This window comes from Lates calcarifer, linkage group LG21 (genome assembly GCF_001640805.2).
Source record: "Lates calcarifer isolate ASB-BC8 linkage group LG21, TLL_Latcal_v3, whole genome shotgun sequence".
Taxonomy (NCBI): Eukaryota; Metazoa; Chordata; class Actinopteri; family Centropomidae; genus Lates; species Lates calcarifer.
Window position 1 is genome coordinate 8,804,966 of NC_066853.1, and position 21,817 is coordinate 8,826,782.

Consider the following 21,817-nt stretch of genomic DNA (forward strand, 5'->3'; position numbering starts at 1 on the left):
AGAAATTGCAGTGTAAGCTATAACATATGCAACCTTAATTAGCTGTAAGAAATGACATAATACATAGCCTACTCAACATCTGAGGAAAGAATTTCTCTGAACATGTATCAAAGATTAATGCTGAATCGACAGATGGCAGTTACAAACATTTTCTCATATTACAATGTGCTGCATGTTAACTGTGTGGTGGAATGTAACTAAGTACATTTACTCAAGTACTGTACATAAGTACAAATATGAGGTACTCTGACTTTATTAGAGCATTTTCCCTTTATGTAATTAATACCCTACTATATCTCAGAGGGAAATATTGTACTTATCTCTCTTTCATTTGTGTGACAGCTTTACTTGCTAATTATTTTTCAGATTACAATTTTCCATACCCTTCCTGTCCAGTGAAAACCATGTATCTTTCTGATAGACTGAAGGATTAAGTGTTCATTTATGGGTTGAGAAAATTCTCCTACATCTTGAGCTAAATAAACTATTTTAAAAACCCTCTTGGATTAGCTTGAAGATGCTTGAAAACTTTGACAAAACTTAAAATGGGGCTGTTGTTATGAACTGATGAAAAGTTGACTTATTAGAAATGCAGTTCTCATAGGACAGTGATACTACAAACATATGATGATCTTACAGAATATGATGCACTGCTGTAGATTAAACTACCCAACACTATATGAAGAAGTTAAAATAAGCTCAGTCTTCCATCATAGTAAAACAATGACCATTTTTGCAGAATGAGTACTTTCAATTTTGTTACATAAGTTCCTCTTCTTCTATTATGAAATAAGTCTGTCATGAAGTCGTCATTAACAGCAACACCAGAGCATTTCTCAGAAAGACTGATTCACTTCAGCAGTAAAAACTGAGAACATTTATACAGAAGATAAATTATAATGTAATTGCAAACCAGATGGACTCATTTGAACATTTGTGATAGTTTGTGAGTTGGTTTGTCTGTCTGCCTGTGTATGGCTGACAGTGTCAGTATTTAACTGCTGTATGCTTGTCTCTTACGCTGCTTGCACACACACAGACATAAGTATGTGTAATAGGCTTTTTCCTATCTGGGTCTTCTAGTCTCTTTAGTCGAGATGATAAGTTGTTGAGAACACAAAGGCCAAGTAGTGTTTACTTTTCTCTGTGGTTTTACATGTGTAATTTTGTGTTTCCTTTTCTACGAATACACTCTGTCTCCTTGTGTCACTCCCCCCTTTAATGCACACACTTCAGTGGACCGAGCAAAATGCTGAACAAACACAGGAGAAAAAACCTTGGGGGGAATTCCTCAAAGTGAGCTAAGATATTCTGTCAGAACATTCACACACACACATCCAAATACACAAGGTCATACACACACACAAGCACATTCAAAATAGTAAGCGGACAAGTGAAAGTTTCAGAGACCCTGTCAGCCTGAGGTTCACTCCTGGATAGGAACACATCTAATCAGTCAATCAAATAACGGAACTAAGCTCTCATATTCTCATATAAGATGACTGTTAATGCATAAACAAAGGGACACACACACACACACACACACCTACAGATAATATCTGGCAGAGTGTATTACTGTAAAGCTGTATGCAGTGGATTAAAGAACTGTTAAAAGTCTGTGCACCATCTAAGAAGCAGTCAGTCTCAATAGCAGCTATCACAGTGGATGATCTGTGTGCAACTAAAGATCATCAACAGATCAAAAGAATTCACTTTGATCAAATCAATCTGATTTGTTATCATCAGAACATAATCATCAAGTGACTTGATAACTGTGCCAGGAGGATCTTCAGTGAGTGGCTGCCCCTTTTCCCACAGAGTGACAGTAAAAAAGTCTCATCTCTTGTGATCTATTGATTTAACACTTCTGGTCAACTGGTGATTGAAATACTGCAACCGTTTAAGTTAAATAAACATTTAATTAGATCTACCTTTTTCATCAACCTAGCCTCCAGCTTCAGGTTACTACCAAGATGAAGCATGTTTTCAGACCTGTCTCTAAAGGCGGAAACTTGGAGAACAACTGTTTCCAAAATCATCACAGGGAGTTCCCAAATTCTGGATTAGTTTGACAGATGGCAAGTGTAGACAGCTCAGGGATGTGTACAACAGTGAGACCGCGTTTCCTTCTGATTTAATTTTTGCCAAATTAATTAAAAACCTTGAACCTTGAAATGATCTAGAAAATAAACTGCTGCATTGTAAATGTTGTAAAGGGAAGTGTTTAGCTGTAGGAGGAATACAAGCTAAAACAAAACTACTAAAAAGCTGCTGTCAACTATAAGGTGAACTAAGACTGAATGTGAATTAAGTCCACTTTTTCGTCTTAAACTGACTCACTCTCTCAGTAACACAAGGATGAACACAAATAAAACATTTACAGAGGAGCTGTAACTGCTTCTGATCTATTTTGTCCTCTTTCATTCAGTAAGAGAAAAGGGACTTTTTATCCTGCTGGTATCTTGAACCTTGACCAAAATGAGTTAGTGCAGCTGTCGAAGGTATCAGCTTTTATTTTGCAACAAGACATTTGTCTGTCATCACTTGCTACTTTTCTCCCCTGTCTGTCTGTTCTGTCTCACAATACTGCTACAGCACAACTGTGGCTCTTGAGACTCTTTGAGACAAAGACTCAGCAACTGTTTTGCCTCTGACAGGTTGTAATCCATCAGTCTAATGTATGGATACTACACACTCAGATTAAAGTAATAAAATGTTGATATTAACCTATCGGAGATTTATCAAAGTAGACTCCATGCTCAGTATGTGCATAGAAGATTTGGTTCAAATAATCATAAAATGATTCCTCATGAAACAAAACAAGAAATAATTTCAGTATAAACTTTCAGAGGTACTTCATGGGGAGCAAAGCTCACTCAAATGAAGGCTACTTAAGCCTTGACCGACCCCTCCATGTTATTCTTTTGTTATAAGTACACACACAGGAGTGTGAGGTGGAACAGGCCTCGGAGGCAGTCGTCCAGGTTAGAACCTAATACAGTGGTATTTTCATGTTCCCCTGCCAAAAGCAACCCTGCAGCTGTGTGTGTGCCTGTTGCGTGTGTGTGCGTGTGACTGTGCATGTGTGTGTAATCAAAGGTACTGTAGCACTGTGACTGTAGCCTCAGGGCCAAGTGAAAAGTAAGCATGGCGCACCTGCAGGAAGTTAGATAGGCAAGAGACTCAGGGAACCTGAGGACTGCAGTTTCAGTGAAGGAGAGGTGCAATGATGAAGTCCCACTCTTTACTGGCTACAAGCACCCAGTCTGAGACATGCATGCTCCTTATTCAGTTTTCAGGGGCTGAAAAAAGTGTAACAGGTTGTCATCCAACAGACTTTGCTCTTCCTCACTCTTCACAGCTTCTTTTGCACCCAATTTACATCATTTAACATATCTAATAACTTGTCTCCACTCACTTGCTGCCCTCTCTCTCTCTTAACAGTGTGGCAACAGGTCATTTACTACAGCAAGCCACGTCAGTCATTTGTCAGATTTATGAACAATGGGTGTCTATTTTAAGCAACACCATAGACTGCCACAAGTCCATTAGTCACTGCAAGAATAGTATTTCATATTTCTCATGTAATAATTGATCCTGTCAAATCAGAAATATAGCTGAGAAAGAACATACTAAGGACAAAAACAGATCCAATGATACACGTATGTAAATAAGTCACTGCTTTATCTAAACTAACAGATAAACCTACAGCTTCAAGAACATACATAAGCTACAGTAATGACACCACTCAAGATAAAACGATCAGTCTAATTAACGTCCCCAAAATATTATCACTTCAGTTTCACTACTGAATATACGCCAAACAGACAAGCCAAAGGCCCAAAAATCACAAAATGAAATAATGAAGACATCTCACCGTCTCTCCTGATGTTGCTCCTCATCACCTTGGCTGTGGAGACCTGAGCCATCCCGATCTCGGTTATTGTCCCCAGCAATAAAACTATCCACATCTGGAAAACCACCGGTCCACTCATGGTTATAATAAACGCTTACACGCTTTAAGATAACTTGGTAATTATCCTCTTTGCCTTCAAGTGGCGCAAATAAAATTGATATACTTAAAATACCTCGCGATTAAAAAAAAATGTTTGTCTCTTGACTAACTTTCCATTCAACAGCTTCACGTTTTTATAATCTCTCTCCCCCTGCCCGAGAATGAGAGCCACTTGTTGACTCCTATATGCCTGACGCCTGGCGCACGCGGTGTCCCGTCTCGTGCCACAGTGTCCAGATATCCTAACTGTTTGCCTTCCTCCAAAAGTGAAGCCACGGACACCGAGAGCAAAACTCCGAAACGGTTCAGCGCAGGTGGAGGATAATATAGCACCGTTCACGGTCAGACTCGAGATAATAGGCGCCGAACTTCTTATCACTGCGAAGCCAAAAAATTCTGTTCAGCCGCTCAGAGATATCCCGCATAGTTGACCAATTTCTGTCTGACACGTCTGCGCTATAAAAGTACGGCTCTTCAAACTTTGCCAACTGGGTTGTGCGCGCTCATGGTGTGTGTGTGTGTGTGTGCTTGTGTGTCTGTGAAATATGGGTGTGTAATTGAGGGAGATGCTGGGGCAGGAGGTAGGGAGGGGGGTATCCTATGCTCTTTTACTAGTTAATGTTAGTGTTGGCACACTTTAGTCTTTAAAGTGGAAAGGCAAAAAGTCAAAGAGGAAACCCTCAAGAGAGGGTCAGCACAGCCAGGCACCGGACAGGAAACATACCAAGAGCTTACTCAAGAGAGTGGAAGTCTCCTGAGTTAGCTCTTTAGAGGTTGGCATTACACAGAGACCTCAGGAAACAGCTGACATGAGTTCACTTAGATTTTGATGACAGAGAGAAGGCCATTTCATGCTATTTATTACTTACTGCATGTGTAAAAATCATGGTTAGTTGAGGAAGATGAGTATTAAAAGACAGCAACCTGCTGTCTGTTCACTCACTGTGTTATATTATCTTTCTCAGATCACTCACTCTTTAACATAAGATGTCACAACTCGTCGAACACAACACAGATTACAAGATTGCACTTGTTGAGGAATAAGTAAATCCAGGACATGGTTTGCCAGGAATCATTCAATAGACAGCTTTGTGTAAGCCAAAGGCAGACCATTTCAGACAGGAATTATGTTTGAAGTCATTTAAGTAAGTGAATTCCAGGGTGATTTTTCCACCACTGTAAAATGTCAAGGTGTTACCTGCCGCAAAACTAAGCAGTGCCTTCAACATTTCCACAGAGTTTACAAATGTATTTCCGACCAGGCAAATTCTCATTAAGGCACACTCATAAGATAAAAGTTTATTCATCTCCTGTTTCAGTTTCTGTTTTTGTCGCTCTCTCCCCCACTCAGCCATCACACACTCACTGTCAGCAGCTCTTCTTCACTTTCATTCTGTGCCACCCATGTCCATGAATACCATCACATCTACTTCTAAGAGTTATTTAGACTTTATGGGATGAACTTGCCAACTTGAGGTTTCTGCTGACTAAGCACAAAGCCTTCCCATTACCCAGCAATCGGCTAATGAGTAATGCAGCACCTTTAAAACTTAGAACCACTTAGGGAATGATATAGGTTATTAATAGAGAGGGGAAATTAATTAAAATTATAAGCTATTAGACTACCCTGCTGAGCTTCAAAGGCATATGCACCCGGGGAATGAATTCATAAGAACACTTAAAGATCACTGGCAGGCCCAAATGTATCATACGCCATGCATGCTTATGCACACACATGCATGCTGATACACACACACACACACACATACATTTGAATCTCCTTTAACACATTGAAACTGTATTCTGCCAAGACTGTAATTAGGAGGAATGTAACAGTATCTGGACAGCAACATGGACAATAATTTCACACGAGGAAAATAAATGATATTAATGGTAAAAACACTGACAAATCTGAGCTCAGCCAGAGAACTTGTAAATACTACTCCACAGTTACCATTAAGGATATTTGGTTATATTGTTTGAATACAGAGTTAGAGCATTATTGCAGTTCAGTGGATTACAGTGCAGTGCCAATAGCAGATATTCTTATAATCTTTCTCTTACTATATTTCCCACTCCTTCTCTCTTTGTGTAAGTGTGTATAGGTGTGTATGTGTGTGTCCGCAGCATGTGTTTTAATGATATGGCATTTGTCTTGTCTTCCCTGAAGCAACTTCACAGTGCATAGATGAAACATAGAGCAACCATAATATCTAAAGTGTGTCTGTGTATATTGGGGCGGCGGGCTAGCCTTGAGGCAGATACGTCAACCACTAAATTAAAAGGTGCTGGTTTAATTCCCATCACTGATAGATCTGTTTTAATTGCTGAAATGCCCTTGAACAAAGCACTGAACAGTTCTGTGTCTGGCCCAAGGACACTGTGAAATTAAAGTATGTTTTAAGTTTAAATATTCCAAAAATGATTTCATATGATGTGATCTATATTAACTAATCAGCACAACTATTGATGTATTTATAAGAAAGAAGAAAGCCATAAGAAAGCCATGTCACATGTCACTCAGAGAGAAAAATACGACTTATTTACCTGGCTGGGACTCTAGTGGTCCACAGAATGTGCACAGATTTCACTATTGGTTTATCATGATGACATTGGCGCCCACAGGCAGATCAATACACTCAACATCTAATCTAGTGATGGTATGCCCCTGAGATGGATGAACTACAAAGATAAAGCAGTATGATTTGATTTTCACCCAAAGTCAGTTATTGGTTGGCAGTATGCGGTAAGACCAGTGGGCCACACTATTTTACTGTTCTCACTTTGAAATTTATAACAAGAAATGTTGCTGAGATACAGTTTCAGCATGTTTGCATAAACACTATTTATACAGTAGTTAAACAGGCATATAAACTTTTTCTTATCCTTATTTCCTATTTGTATCCAGTGTTTAATCTAGTGGTCTAATCCACCTGCACAGTGAAGCACTGAATGATTTCATTATAGAAGTCACCTCTGGGCAGACCTTAAAAGCCAATGAGGCTGCTTGGTTTCCTTGCGCTCTGCTCATTTGCTAACAACAGCCCCTCCTAGTTTTGTCCCTTCTATTGTAATTTTTCATTTGCTCTCTGCTACGACAGGCCAATATTTTATTTCTAAACGTCAGTGGTTACTGTTAATCATTGTGATTAACAGTAATATAAATGTGCCAATTCTTGCAGTGATTAAAAGGTCAGGTCACCAATTGTATTAAAAATTCTCATCTCAGTGTCCCTGTATTTTTTATGTATTTTTCTTGTACAAAGGAATGCATGAGGATACTGGTAGTACTTTGTGCATCCTTAATAATCCATTAGGTTTGTTTATATACAAAGTCATGCCAATTCATGTACCCTTGTAAAGTGTTACCAAAGACTTTAGACAAACAAGGCTCATTTCAGAAACATAGGTGCTATCCACGTCTCTCTCTTTCGTACACACATACCCACTCACACACTCCTTGTTGTAATAGAGTTTCTGGTTTTGGTCCAACCGGGCTGATTTCCCAGAATTGGTGTGGCCCTTTCCATGAATATGTCTGTTCTCTGTGAACTCTGTGTGTGTGTGTGTGTGTGTGTGTGTGTGTGCGTGCGGTGTGATAAAAGCCATACTTATTATATGAATAACAGACTTCTTTGGGTGGTGTTTACGGGGGCCAGCATCTGAGCCATCATGATATGAAGACTCTGGCAAAAGGAGAGAGAGAGAGGAGATGGAGAGGAGGGTGAAAAAGAGGAGGATGGAATGAAAATTCAAAGGAAAGGGAAGGAGGGAGACAGAGGAGGAGAAAGATAGACAGTCACATTTTGGAATGAAATAAGATACTTGAATCAAAATGAGGGCAAACTATTCTTTTTGGAGAAAGATGGGACAAAAAAGGGAAGAAAGAGGGAATAAGGGCCTGGTTTATAGAAACAGGCGATGTAGTCAGTCACTCAGTTGTCATTTGATACATTTTGTGCCACATATTTAATAATTTCTCTGTCTCAGAGTCTGCCCCTATATTATCATTGTGAGGATAACAATGTAACAGAGGTCTGTTACATTGTACACTCACTTGAACAAGTGAGTGTGTGTTTTCTCAATATGTTTATCTGCATGTTGCTCTCTCTTCCCTGTCCTTAGACACTTTTATTTATGCATTCCTGTGTGGGCTTAAGTATGTGCATATGTAAGCTTGTGCAAATTCTGCAACCTTGAGTTTTATTTTTGGTGAGAAATGAGTCATACATGCAGCGTAGGTGAAGAAAATTGTACTTATGTATGATTGAAAACTGGGACTTTAAAGTATTTAAAAAATTCAACTTTAGATAAAAAATGTGCAAATTAAAAATCTTATCTTGCTCTTAAAATGTAGAAATGTCTTGGCTTAAAATGCCAACTGCTCCTCAGACACTTGGCATCAGATTTAATAGCCTAGACATCACAAGTCAAAGGTGAATGGGGCAAAGAGCATCAGTGTCTTTTCTTCTCTTTTTCTTTTCTCTACTTATTTCCTCTTTTGGCCCCCCGTCTCATCTCCTCCTTACTTCCTCATCCTTACATCTTATGGCTTAATGTCAGATGAGGGAGGATTAGCTTTGGTAGACAGAGACGTGACCGGTGTTTTAGTTTGGATGTGTGCACTGTGCCGTGTGTATTGACCAAACCTTGGAGCCATGACACAAAAACTACAGTAACTTTTACTCCTTAACACACACAACTGTTTTAAAACAGTGAGGTAGTATTGTAGTTTTGTAGCTGTGGCATTCTGAGCATACTGAAACCATTTTACCTGTTTTAATGCATTAAAATTCAACTCATGCATGTGGAGCACATCAGTACACAGTATGTATCCATACTGTGATTGGAACATATTGTGCATACAGATGGACAGTCAAAGCACATTATGTTGCACCAGTGTTTTGAGCATTTCTGTGGGTGTTTTGATAGTGAATACTTGTCACTGCTGCAGAACTCACAAATGAAACAAATTCAAGCTGACCACAGCAGCTATTCTCTTTGAAGAAAGAAACATACTGAGTTTTAACAGCCACTTTCAAGCCTGCTGAGGGTTATTATTTGATGCTAAAATCATACATTTCGGTGTGGAGTTTTTCTTTAAACTCCCAATTTCTGCCCCAGTCGAGATATTGAGGTCTTTTTCTGCTAAATTATCCAAATGCTTTATTTGATTTTTGATTTTGCGTGTGCTGTCATGTTAGTATTGATACTTTTGCCCAGGTAAATGGCCAGTCATAGTGCATAGGTAGGCATTTTTGTAGTTAGAAAAGCGATAAAATGTTCAGATCCAGACTAAATGTAGGATTAGCTTTGACTAATCTATCTTAGCCCATCATTTATTATAATTTCAGGTAATCAAATAAAGCAACATATTACCTCCTTCCATTGTTTATTTCCTCTACATCTTCAATGTGTTTGTGCAGGTCAGAGTGGCAGATTCCTCCAGGTTCCCACAGTAGCCTGCCTTTCTTGGCTACCCTCTGGGAATCTCTTAATGAGCTGAACATCTGTGTGTGTATGAACATGCAAGTGTGTGTGTCTACCCACGTATGTGTGTGCATGTCACAATATGAGCAATGAGGCATGCAGTTCTTGTAAGGTTGGCTTCGTCTGCTGGGCTTGCATTGTGCGTAGGAGGCTGAGAGGTGAGTGCATGTCTGTGGAGTATGTAGGTGTGTATGTTAGGTCACTGTGTGTGTGTGTGTGTGTGTGTGTGTGTGTGTTCTGACATGCTCCATTCAGCTGTGTTCCACTCCCAGTTTTCAGTAATTAGAGATTCTGTAACTCGAAGCTGAGTTATGGCATCCTGTATTCAGAGGGAAGTGACCTTGTGACCATCATGTGTATGTCCATATCATATTCACCATGAAGGCACACAATAGTCACACAAACACACACAAACATACAAATCAAGTTCTCATTTTGGCAACAAATACAGTATATGACGCAATATTGATTGATAACCTTAGTTTGCCATTAAAGTGTATGTATCTAATCAAATCCTAAAGAGTGGTTCAACTTTGTTAACAAATAAAAGTGCATGGCAAAGTCTGGGCAACATTTAAAATGTGTTCAGATAATTTTATTTATATAGTTTTTAATTTTTTCAGACTGTAAAGAGCAAAAGTATCAGACCACCCAAAATCTATACATTTGATCTTCATGGAGAATGGAGATTGCAGTTGTCAGTTACAGTGTGGTAGTGACAAAATTTTTAAAAGAATTACAATATCTATAGAAGCATCTAAGCATTTGTTTTTATCCATGCAAAGTAATGTATTTAATCAAAACGTGGTTAAATAATGAGTCTGTGAATACATATGGAACATGTTAGAGCACCTCCTCCCACTCTACATGCACATAACAACTACAAACACTTTGTATTTTCAGGAATTTAAAATGAGATTGATGGGTTGAAAACTGACAATGTTTTGATCTGATCTCTTTCTGTCATACAACTGAATCTCTGGTTATAGCAGCCCCAGAGTATACTGAACCTTTGTGTGTAAGTCACCAATTACAAGAATCCTCAACAGCTGTCACAATAACAGTTAAGTTACTTCACAGTAACTCACATAACAAAATGATTTCACAGTGTCAGAATTAACTTACTTTGAATTGTACCAGTTTCATTTGTGTAAATGCAATTGTGTGTGTGTGTGTGTGTGTGTGTTTTTGTGGCTGTGAGTTCTGTGTGTGTGTTTTTCTGCTGTCTGATGTGTTTGTGGCAGATTATCAGAGGGTAGGTGTATTAAGCTGGCTTGATACATGAGGCAAAGGGAGGATTATTATGACAAGCTTATCTGTCCTCTGATTCTCTGTGCTCCACTGACACAGTTCTCTTGTCTACAACTTATATTCACACACATATGTACTGTATATAAAGTCTATTTAAACACATACATGTTCATATGTACAGAGAGACAGTTTTGCACACACACACACACACACACACACACACACACACACACACACACACACAAGCACACTGGTTCTGCTCTATCAACATGAATATAGCCAACAACAGTAGGGGATATAAGCACATAACAGGATTTGTAGACATTAATGAGCATGTGTACTAAAAATACCCACTTGATGTATGAGGATGGACATACACACATATTATATACATACAAGCACTTAGAGGAACACATACACAGATGTCGTATTTGAGTTGAATAGACGTACATTCAGGCTACATCACAGCACATCATGCTGTGCTCATATTCTCTCTCCCTCACACACACTGTACATGAACAAACAAAATACTAAGCATACACAACGCTCCCCAACAGAGCTGATAAGACTTAATTGCCTTAGCTCCTTATTATCAAGCACACAGCAGAGCCATAAAATGTGAAATTAAATCCTTTACGGTCATTACAAGAATATAAAACACTTTATTTAGTGCCTGGGCATTAAATACCAGAAAGAAACACAGACACAGTTTTCCACCAGGATCTAAATACAATTTATTGTTGCATTAAAAAGTAATATTCCTACTTATTTTTTATATTTAAGCAACTACAAATCTGAATATCCACTTTAATCTTCATGGTCTTGATTTGTAGTTAATAAACTATATAAGTCATATTTTATCACTGTCAACACTTTGAGGAACTTACTACACAGCAGAAAAAAATAAAAGTGATTCATCATGAACCAGGGACATTATAATAATATTCACATCCATATTCAAAGGCCAAGCCATGGTACTAAGAAATGAATGGATGTTAATCAGAACAAACAGCAAGCAAATTTGGTAGCCTCTGTCATCAAGTGTTGCTGAGGCACAGGTTAGAAAGTTGAGAGACTGGTGATAAAAAGTAGATAAATGTGGTGCATATTTTATTTGGGCATATCATCTGTTTATTGTGATGGACCCGTAAAATTCTTCAGCAACATACTCCTACAGCACAGTCATTATCCCTCATAATCTGTAGGGATCAGGTGGTGGTGCAGGTGGGGGTTGGATGTCGGCATTAGCGGCACGAGTGGCAGGCAGCAATCACAGGTGCAAATAATTGGGTGAATTAAAAGCATGCTGATTAATGAATGGTTTCAGTGTGAGTAAGAGGACGAGTAGTAACACAGGGAAGGAGAAAAATATAAGAAATTATATAAGCCAGTATGATGACAAAATTAATGATTAAGGAGAGAATTCAGGAGTGAACAACAGTGAAGTCAGAGTCAAGTGCAGCAGCTGGAAGACAGTGTTTCTTTGTCTGCAGATATCAGCCTATAGTGTTTGGTTTAGAAAAAACAAACAATTGTAAGGCATATGGTGGTTTATAACAATATCTGAAATTATTACTATTAGAGAGGAGATGGTGGGAAACACACAAAAGATTGTTTTGATAGCAGTCTGATGGCTTATAATATTTGGTCAAAGCAAATACAGACATGTGGAAATCAGCCTTTTCTTTCTATGTTGAGTTTTATTGCACATTTTCCCATAATGGAGTAGTATATAGCCATTTGCACTGATTCATGAGGCACCAGAGGCTATGGCACTGAAAATGTTCTTGTAGCACAATGAAATCCAAAGTTGTGGCCAAAAATGATGAAAAAGCAATGCAACCTTTACTAAAAAGTGGCTCCACTTGTCTAGATGAAGTGGCTCCTCTTCCTCCTTTTGATAGATGTTCTGACGTTCAAACCACCTCAGGCACAGGACACATTATTTAAATTACATGTATTTTTATGTTTAAAGGAGCTTGGCAAAGATAGATTGCCAGCCATTTTGCATGCCAGGCAGAAGTAAGCTGAAGGAGATATGTGTGTATGTAAGATCCTTTAGGGTTTCTTACAGTACAAGTTTAACTTGTCTTAACTCGGCCAGTGTATCATAATAAAGTGCTCACCTTGTGCACAATTTAGCTGAATGTGAAGAGCGTCTAACTGATATTGACATTATAACTGATAGTCTAACCTACTTCTACAGTATATTAATAAATGGGACTGTATGTGTGTTAAAGACTGAGAGATTTGAATAATTACTCTACTTTCTACTGTTAAATGAATCAGCAAGCTTTATTCACAAATGCTTTATCTCAATGTATTCCTGTGTTTGTGTGTGTTTGTGTGTGCGTGTGTTGAGGGGGTATGTTTTTAAGTCACAGTGGGGTATGTATTTTGTTTGTTAAAACATCTTGAGTTTTCTACAGTCTCTAAGATATTTTTATGTTTACACACCTGCAGCATATTATGTAAGTGTATTTTTGAGGATTCCTGTGTTGTTTGCCCATTTGGGTGTGTGAATGTATGTGTGTGTGTGTGTGTGTGTGTGAGCATGTGAGCGTGTGGGCATCCAGGGTTGTGTTTCTCATTCCCTGCAGAAGAAATAGGCGTCAGAAATGTCAAGTAGCCTCAAATGGCCCATTAATCCCTGTGCTTCACTGGTGGTGGTCTGCAGAGATATTTAGCATGTTACGTGACAGGATAGCCTGATGTGCACACATACACACACACACTGAGCTGGCTCAGACAAGGACATTCATTCAGACAAGGCCTCATTCTCTACTTCTCTCTCTTTTATCCAGCTCGCTCATTCTTTATAAAGCTGTGTACAGTTTTGTTTACTGTAAATGCATCTGATGAGTCAGGATTATAAGTGTGGCTCCCTGATGAATAAACTTCCAAAATCCAGCCAGACCTGAGGGGTATCCACAAAGTTCAGACTAACCCCTGTAGCTTTTCTGTGCCATTCGCTGTCAAAACAGATTTTGTCTCTTTATTTCAATTCTCCTCAATTTAAAACATTTTCACTGAAGAGGATACACTGCATTGCCATCATCTGCTTTCAGAAGGAGCTGTAGTTACCTTGCTGTTTTTCATTTCAGTCTACATTGTAAGTCAGGAATAAACATCCACATAATGCAGTAAAACCACAAATAAACAGTCATTCCTATCATATTCTAAAGAGTCTAAAAAAAATCAGGGCTCAGAAACGATATGCATTGACTTACATTTTCTTTTTTGCTCAGAGACACAAATTTATGACAGACTGTGAGTGTACACAAGGTGTTAATCACCTGCCACTGACAGCAGTGCTATTTTCTCTGCACCTTTTAAATCGGTTTTGCAGTAAGCAATGCAGTCTCTGTTCTCTGCAATATTTCTGCAACATTATTTTGGTGGAGGAGCTGAAATGCATTGTTTATGTGGCCACAAACTCTTTATTGCCCACAGTGACATAAAAACTTTTGTGAGATTGATTAACTAACCAACTATCCATAGCTTACTCAATTCACTGTGCTTTATTGGCATTAAAGACTGAAGGATGAGGGGAGAATCTGGAAAAAAAATGAAAATGTAATCTAAAAAATAGGATTATAAGCAATGAAACATAAAATTAGTTGAGCAACTAAAGTATAACTAAAGATGCAGACTCATCTTCTCAGGTTGAACTGCTGGACTAAAAGCAAAAATCTGACTACAAAGCACCACCCCTTCATGCACTCTAATTATTCTGAAAAATAATTCTTAAATCCTTTTTTCCTCTGTTGGGACTGAGTGAAAAAAGGTCGGTGACCTATTTTGCATTTAGTTCAACATTTCTTTAAACTTCATTTATCTAGGGAAAGACTTTCAACAGTGCCCTACTTCACATTCATAAACTTACACTGTATATTCACAGCAGGGAGCTACTGTTGACCACTGAGCTGTTACATAGAAGCAGATGGGGGTTTTAAGTGACTTGTTTTTGTCTGTGCTAGTTTTTTGCCAATTCAAGGGATCAAGCCGATGATCCTCTCCTCAAAGGCTTTCTTCTCTCACATTTAGGTCACCACAACCCAAACTGATTCGTAGCAGCACTCATGCTTATGCACAGTGGAGGGGTAGGTCACCTTTTGTTATATATCAGCAACCAACTCGAGCTAAACAAGGTTAAAAGTGAAGATGAATGCTGACTGTGGAAATTTCTTCTCATTATTACAAGGAAATGTTTCAAATTCAGATTTTGGTTTTCTAGCTTCTCTCAGCATGAGAAATTGTCTTGATTATAATTGTTTCATCTAATGCTTACACATGCAGCACCCAGTCCTATGTGGTGCCTGCCACTGATCATACCTGCATGAGTGCACCCACACAGTACTCTGTGACATTAAGAGTTAAGACGATAGTGAATCAAGTGATATACTAGAGTCCATATATCTTGAATGTTTTGAACTATATTATGCCCATATTTCACCATATTGCAGTGAAGGGGTTTGGATATGATTGTGCTTCCTTTATCTTTCAGATTCAAAAATTGTTAGACTCATAGTAAAAAATAGACCAACTCTTTATTATTTTCCTTGCCTGCTAAGGCTGCATGATGCTGTAAAAGGGGAGGCTTTCTGGACAAAAACAGTACATTACAAAGCAAACACAGACCAATCAAATTCTGTCATTATCATTCACTTTGTATGTGTGAATCATGAATCATAGAGAAAGATGTATATTAAATTTCTGGTGAGGAAAGTAAGCCGAACGTACATGCATATTTTCATTTAGTGCAGCAGCTAATGCTTTGGAAAAGTTGATATTGACACTTGCACTGTGTTTTTTTTTTTTTTTTTTTTTTAACAACCAATTGTTTCTATTATATTTGCTCAGTTAACATTTTATGCAAGTTAAATTGCTTTGAGACATTATGGTTCATTTTTTCTTCAAGATGCAGCTATAGTTGTATAAGTACAAGACAAAAAGAAGAAAAGAATGCTATATTGTCATTTCCCAAACCTTGAGAGTTATATGAATGACTTATTTTCCTTGGCCCAAGTCCAAGCTGTTGCTGAATAATGGGGGAGATTGATATTGTTTTGTTGAGTCCCACCCCCGAGACAAACAAACTGGGCAACAACTGCTTGTGCTCCTATTCCAGTCATTTACTCGCTAATTATTCATTCCCCTCTGGCTTGTAGTGCAACATGATTGGCACAAAATAAATACATACTGTAAATAAAGATGGTGAAATCCTTCTTGCAAGCAGTCACACTCAGCTAAAAGAGATGTATTGCTTGCCACTCCAAACGCTGGTGTCGGGCTGTTACTGCTACTTCACTCACTGCACCTTCAGGCACTCTGAATGAAAGCACCCACTTACATTCACTTAGTGTGTATTACATTTTACAGTATATTTTCTTATTCTTACATTCAAAGCCTCGGGGTAAAGAATTTTTTGGCAAATTTTCCCTCTGAAGGGAATAAGTAATCATATCTGGGTGGTTTTCATTGTATGGAGGCAAAAGGGAGAAGATGGGTATTTGTTAGTACTGGAGAGAGAGGGAGAGAGAGACTGTCAGGCACATAGAGACAGAATGAGGAGTGGAGAAAGACAAGTTGTGTCTGAGTGAGAGAGAGAAGAAGGGAGTGATACATATAAATGAACTGCAAACTCGGAGTATGAGCATCAAGTATATCTACATTCAGCTAAAGTACACTGCTGATTCAGCTGGGATGATCAAACACTCTTGTCTTGCCTTGCATACACAGTTTCTCTGTCTTTATCTCCTCTGTCTTTTCATCTCCAGCTCTTTCCCCTCATGCCTTTCTCTCTTTTTCCCTCTCCCTTCCTCTCATTCCTTCTATGCCTTGCTTTTTTTTTTCTTTATGGATGCAAAGCTTAGTGTAAGTCATAAGACAGCATCCTCCAGAATTTAGACTTATGTGCTGCAGGGCAAAAGTTCTCTGCAGCAGCTCCAGAGGCCTTATACACATATTTTGTATCTTTGATCCAATCAGGATTCAAGTACATCCATTACATAATTATTAATCCTCTTGTAACTGTTCTGGACATGAAAGTATGCTAAAATTGAAGATAGAAAGCCTTTTATTCAGCAGCATTAGACTCTAATTTAATCTCAGTCTTTTCTTTCCAAAAAATCTATACTTTTGTTTGTTTGTTCTATTTACCTTCCATTGATTGATGATGCTTTTGATGTCTTTTTATCCGAGCAACATGGCAAAGTCAGTCGATCTACCACTGGTCCAGATTGAAATATTTCAGCAACTCTTAGATGGATTGGTATGAAATTTCATAGACATGTTCACAATCCCCAGAGGATGAACTTAAATGACTGGCAATCCTCTGACCAGAAGGTTGACAGTTTTGGTTCAGAGTAAACTAGAGTTCAACAACAATTGAATGGATTGCCATGAAATTTGCTACAGCCATTCCTGGTTTCTGTACTGTAAAGTATTGTAAAAGTGTAAATGGCTAATTATTTTTGCTGATTATAATAATTTTCACTAACTATCCAGTTTGTTCACTTTTTCTCTCGGCGTAGCAGTCACATCTTTGTTCAGATGCACTTCAGTGTGTACAAGAGTAAGTGAATGCATCACTGTTCAAATGGCCCTCATGAATCTGATTGTTTTCAGCTCAGTTATTCAGTCTTTTACTAGTCCAAGCTATTAACCTCCATACAAAATGCGGCCTATACTGTATAAGCACTGTTTATAAGGTTAATAGATCAGTGGCCACTTAATTACCCATTATTATATACTGTAAATCACAGCTGACCAGTGAAGGGAGCTCCACTGTCTTTTTTTCTGTTTCTCCAGTACTATTTGCTTTATGACCAAATACCTGCAAAACGAATGACATTCCAATTAGCCTCTGCTGTACTTTGACTTACTAATTAGCCAGTGTTAGCATGCAAATACACTAAACTAAGATGTGAACATCTTTGTCTTGTCATAACTTCTATCCCATTATGTTTGTCTCTCTCTGACTCTTCCACCTTTTCTTTGATCTAGCTTTTCCTTCTTCCCACAACTTTTCAACATCATCTTTTCATTTCTATCCCTTACCCTCATTCCATCTCCCCTCTTCTGTTTCCTCACCCTTTGTCCCCTAATGCCTTTTCCTATCTGCCTCTACACTCTCTCTCTCTCTCTCACCCTCTACTTCTCACCATTTTTCTCTCATCCTCCCCCTCCCTTTCCATTGTTACACTCCATCCTCAATGCCTTTCATCCACTGTCCCTCCATCCCTCTGTGGTCTGCCACCTCCCTCTTTCCTCTGTCCTCTAATCATCTCTCGTTTTTTAATTTCCCCGGCAGACAGCTCCTGTGCTGGTCCATTTAGTCACAGGCTTTTAATTAGGAGAAAGCTGATTAGGAAGGCCACTCTCTACCCTGCTAATGGTGTACATGCACACAAGAGCCACCACACACACATACTCACACCCATGCGCATGCACAAGCACATAAGGACAATGTTATTTATTCAGAAATGCCATTTCATGGTTTCATGTTTGTCTTGTTTTATGTGTACAAACACATTTATGAACATATGCTGGCACCTAACTAAAGTAAATCAGCACATTTGAAATGTGATTGTATTGTTCTGAAATATTTATTCACACACACATACACAATTTGTCAAACAGTGGCCCTGGGGAGCTCACTGTGTAACTATTCTTTTGAGAAACATTGCTGGCTAGAGTAATGTCAAGTGATTAATATTTAAACTGCCTTCACCTCCCTGTTGGTACTGTGTTGTTGTTGTTGTAGATGCTGGTAGTGTGCGTACATGTGTGCAGTGGTGGTGCATATCAAAAAGCATATCAGTGTGGTTGTATTTGAGTTTTTTTCATGTTTTATTTTTTATGTTTTTAGGTCTTTGATTTAAGTATAACTGTATTCATTATACATATAATATTATCATATCACCATCATGAATATTTTATGCAAATAAAGATATTTTCATCACAGTGAACCATGGATTTTGATTCAGAGTCATAGCTGTTGCCGTAATGGCAGGTCAGAGCCATCACAGCTCTCCTGACACAGCTGTTGAGTCACCGAGGGGCTTTAGAGGATTTCTAACAAAGTCTAAATGATCTAGTTTAAGCACTGTGATGACTTATTCTACAGCAATATGGCAGATTGACAGTCAGAATAACGACAACAGTTATTCCTGTTACAGTGTCATTCTCAAGTGAAGGCTTAAAGTAATCCTACTTGATCAGGTAAAAATCTGGGAGTGAAAAGAAAGAATTATGACTCATAGAAAGTAGTCTTTAATTGGTGTGTGGGAGGAACAAGATCATGCACAGCTGTCATAGCCTCCACATTTAAATTAAATTGATATCTAATGCATAGCTTCAGTGTGAAAATGTACCATGTACTATAAATGTATAGTCCGTGATCCTCAGAGTTCAGATTTTCAATTAGAAAAGGAGATAAAATGCCATTCTTCAGATGTTCCCATGTGATCTCATGAGATTGCATATAAATGGCATGCCACTTTCAAGGACATTTCACATGACATGCCTACACATTTTAAGCTTTTTGCGTATCATTTAATTCTGTTTTGGTTAGTGTTGGTGTTAGGGGTTTGTCAGCAGAGAAATGACATGGCGTAAAATAACATGGAGTAAGTGGAAAAAAAGTGTGCAGAATGACTTAAAGGGGCTATTTGCATGTTTTCTCTGCCATTGAACATGGTCTCTTGCTAGGAATAGGTGGTAGTGTGGGTCGCTTGTCAACAGCTTCCGCCAATGTTGCATTTACAATACAAGAGGTTAGAATACGACTTCTGAGCAGCAGTTCTTCAGGGCAGTCTGGCCGCTACAGGGACTTGCTATCAGAAAGTAACAAGACAAGCTGGGCTAGTTGGTTAACATGCTAACTCAAGTAAGAGAAAAGAAGCAATAGAACAAGAAGCAAAAGACTGCCATTACTTTTCACCATTGGAGACAGCCCTTTGCAAGTAAAGGAATGAAGTTTGATGCTGAACTCTCTTCTTACAGACTAGTAAACAGCTGTTAATGCTAACATTGTCTTTGCAGTGATAGCAAAACTTAGAAACAGCTCCTTAAAGGAATTTGTTAAGTGTTATACAATTTCAGAGGTTCAACATGCCATATAAAATAAATCAATAGAAATTCATTATTAGATGCACAGTTTCCATTTCCATCCAAGTAGACATAGCTGCTCAAATCCACATTCCCTGTGTGCAGTTTGCAAAACTCAAAATACATTTGATCCAACTTGTACCAAAGGAGATTATCACAGCTGACAAGAAAGTTCGCTCTCTATCCAATCTAATTCTGCATTTCTGCTGCAGCTCCTGCAGATTAGTGATAAAACCTTATTTAGATTAGATGAAATGTGTGTTGCTTCTTCCCAGCACCTGACAGAATATAAACATAGGTCTCCAGGGAGGAAATGTTTGTGTATGACTGTGCATGTGTATGTGTGTGAGCGAGCCTTTTAACATCCTGAGTTGGTCATCAAACTCTTGTTATCTCCCAGTTTTCCAACAGAGTGCATATGTCTTTGTGTGTGCATGGGCCAAATTAGAATGCCTGGAGCATATTAAGTACCTTCTCTGTGTATATGTATTCAGTGCACACACACACACACACATTAAATTCCCGCACATTATTTGTGTGTGTTATTCCTTCTAATGGCGGTGTGAATAAACATGAATTTGTCCTTTCCTGTTTCCTGCCCAGCAGGCAGCTTCTGTGGTACGCAACATCCACAGCTGTTCTTTCTGCTATAGCACAACAAAGCCAGACTTGATCGTGACATGCACTTTGTGGGCATGTTTTAGTTTTCTGTTGGAATATAATCATGTTGTGACTTTCCAGTTTTTGAGACAATTGCAGACTTATTTTTAAAAGTAGAAAATGTGATGCGAAGCTGGCCATGGCAGCGTGCCAGCAGAATGTGTGAATGCTCTCAGTTTGAGTTGTTTTCGTACTTTAACCTCCTCTCCTTATCGCCACTAGCCAGTTGTCTCTAGCACTTACTTTTACCCAAGTTTACTTGAGTTGCACTTTGCGCCTTTCTAATTTCAATCACTTTCCCTACTAACCTTTCCTTCTGTTCCGTGACAACACCCACACACACCTCCAAATGCTAAATCAGTGCTACTGTTTATCATTAGAGACTGTGATTCACACTGAGTGAGTGGTTGGCATTTTAACAATACAGAAGTAACATCAGTTTTGTAGTTTGCTCATTAAATGATGACCTACTGATGCTAATATTACCACACAGTTTGTCTCATCTTTTAGCACTAAGCTGGCCATGATTCATGTTCCTCCACTTCATCTATACTTCATAATTATTCTTAAACTACTCAGTGGTAAAAGCAGAGAAGAGAGCATTATTGCTTTGCTGTTTCATAAACCAGCCTCATTATTTAGATCTACTCAGACGTCAAATTAGCTTTTTAGTGATTGCAGTCTTTATTCAGTTGTTACAAGATCATTGTCATTTTCCTGTTTGTGATTGTTGACTGGACATAATATCCGTCCTTCTCTGCAGCAACTTATTAAATTCACCTTCTCCTCTCCCTATTCACCTTTTTCTCTCTGTTGATTTGCAGCTGATTAAGCAGTCCTTTGGAGCAAGTTAGTGATGCGTTATTGTGAGTCAGAGAGACAGCGCCTGTCTGGCTTCTGGCTTGGAGGTGTCAGTGGTCTCTGAGAGTGCATGCGTATATTTGTGTCAGCGCACATCTGTATCCACTTGTGTGTTGTTTGTGCCTACAAAACACCGTGTCTGTGGATGCACACGTCTGGGTGTCTGCGTGTCTGTGTGCTGATATGCCCTCTGAAACCAATAAAAGAGCAGCTATTACTAGAGCAGGGATGGATCAACCCTGTTTTCTCACCCACACATATACAGAGAGAGAGAGAGAGAGAGAGAGAGAGAGAGAGAGAGAGAGACCCAGATATTAATTCCAGCTGCACTAGTTCCGTTCAAACTAAAGTAATTTTCTTCAGGGCTGTTCTTTCCTTGCATCTTGGTTACAGCCTTGAAGCCTGGCACAGCGTATCATTGAGGAG

General features: G+C 38.7%; 1 protein-coding gene across 3 annotated transcripts in view; it reads right to left on the reverse strand.

Annotated features, from left to right (window-relative positions):
* Positions 1-4,536, reverse strand: part of pdgfd (platelet derived growth factor d) — a 48,142-nt gene extending 43,606 nt beyond the window's left edge. The window contains exon 1 of one of the 3 annotated variants that reach the window (XM_051065418.1): positions 3,878-4,536. In XM_051065418.1, the coding sequence (XP_050921375.1) occupies positions 3,878-3,995 (118 nt within the window). In that variant the 5' untranslated portion in view covers positions 3,996-4,536. The remainder of the gene's footprint in view (positions 1-3,877) is intronic. The other 2 variants (XM_018681613.2, XM_018681614.2) reach the window with 2 other exon arrangements.
* Positions 4,537-21,817: the final 17,281 nt, after the last annotated feature.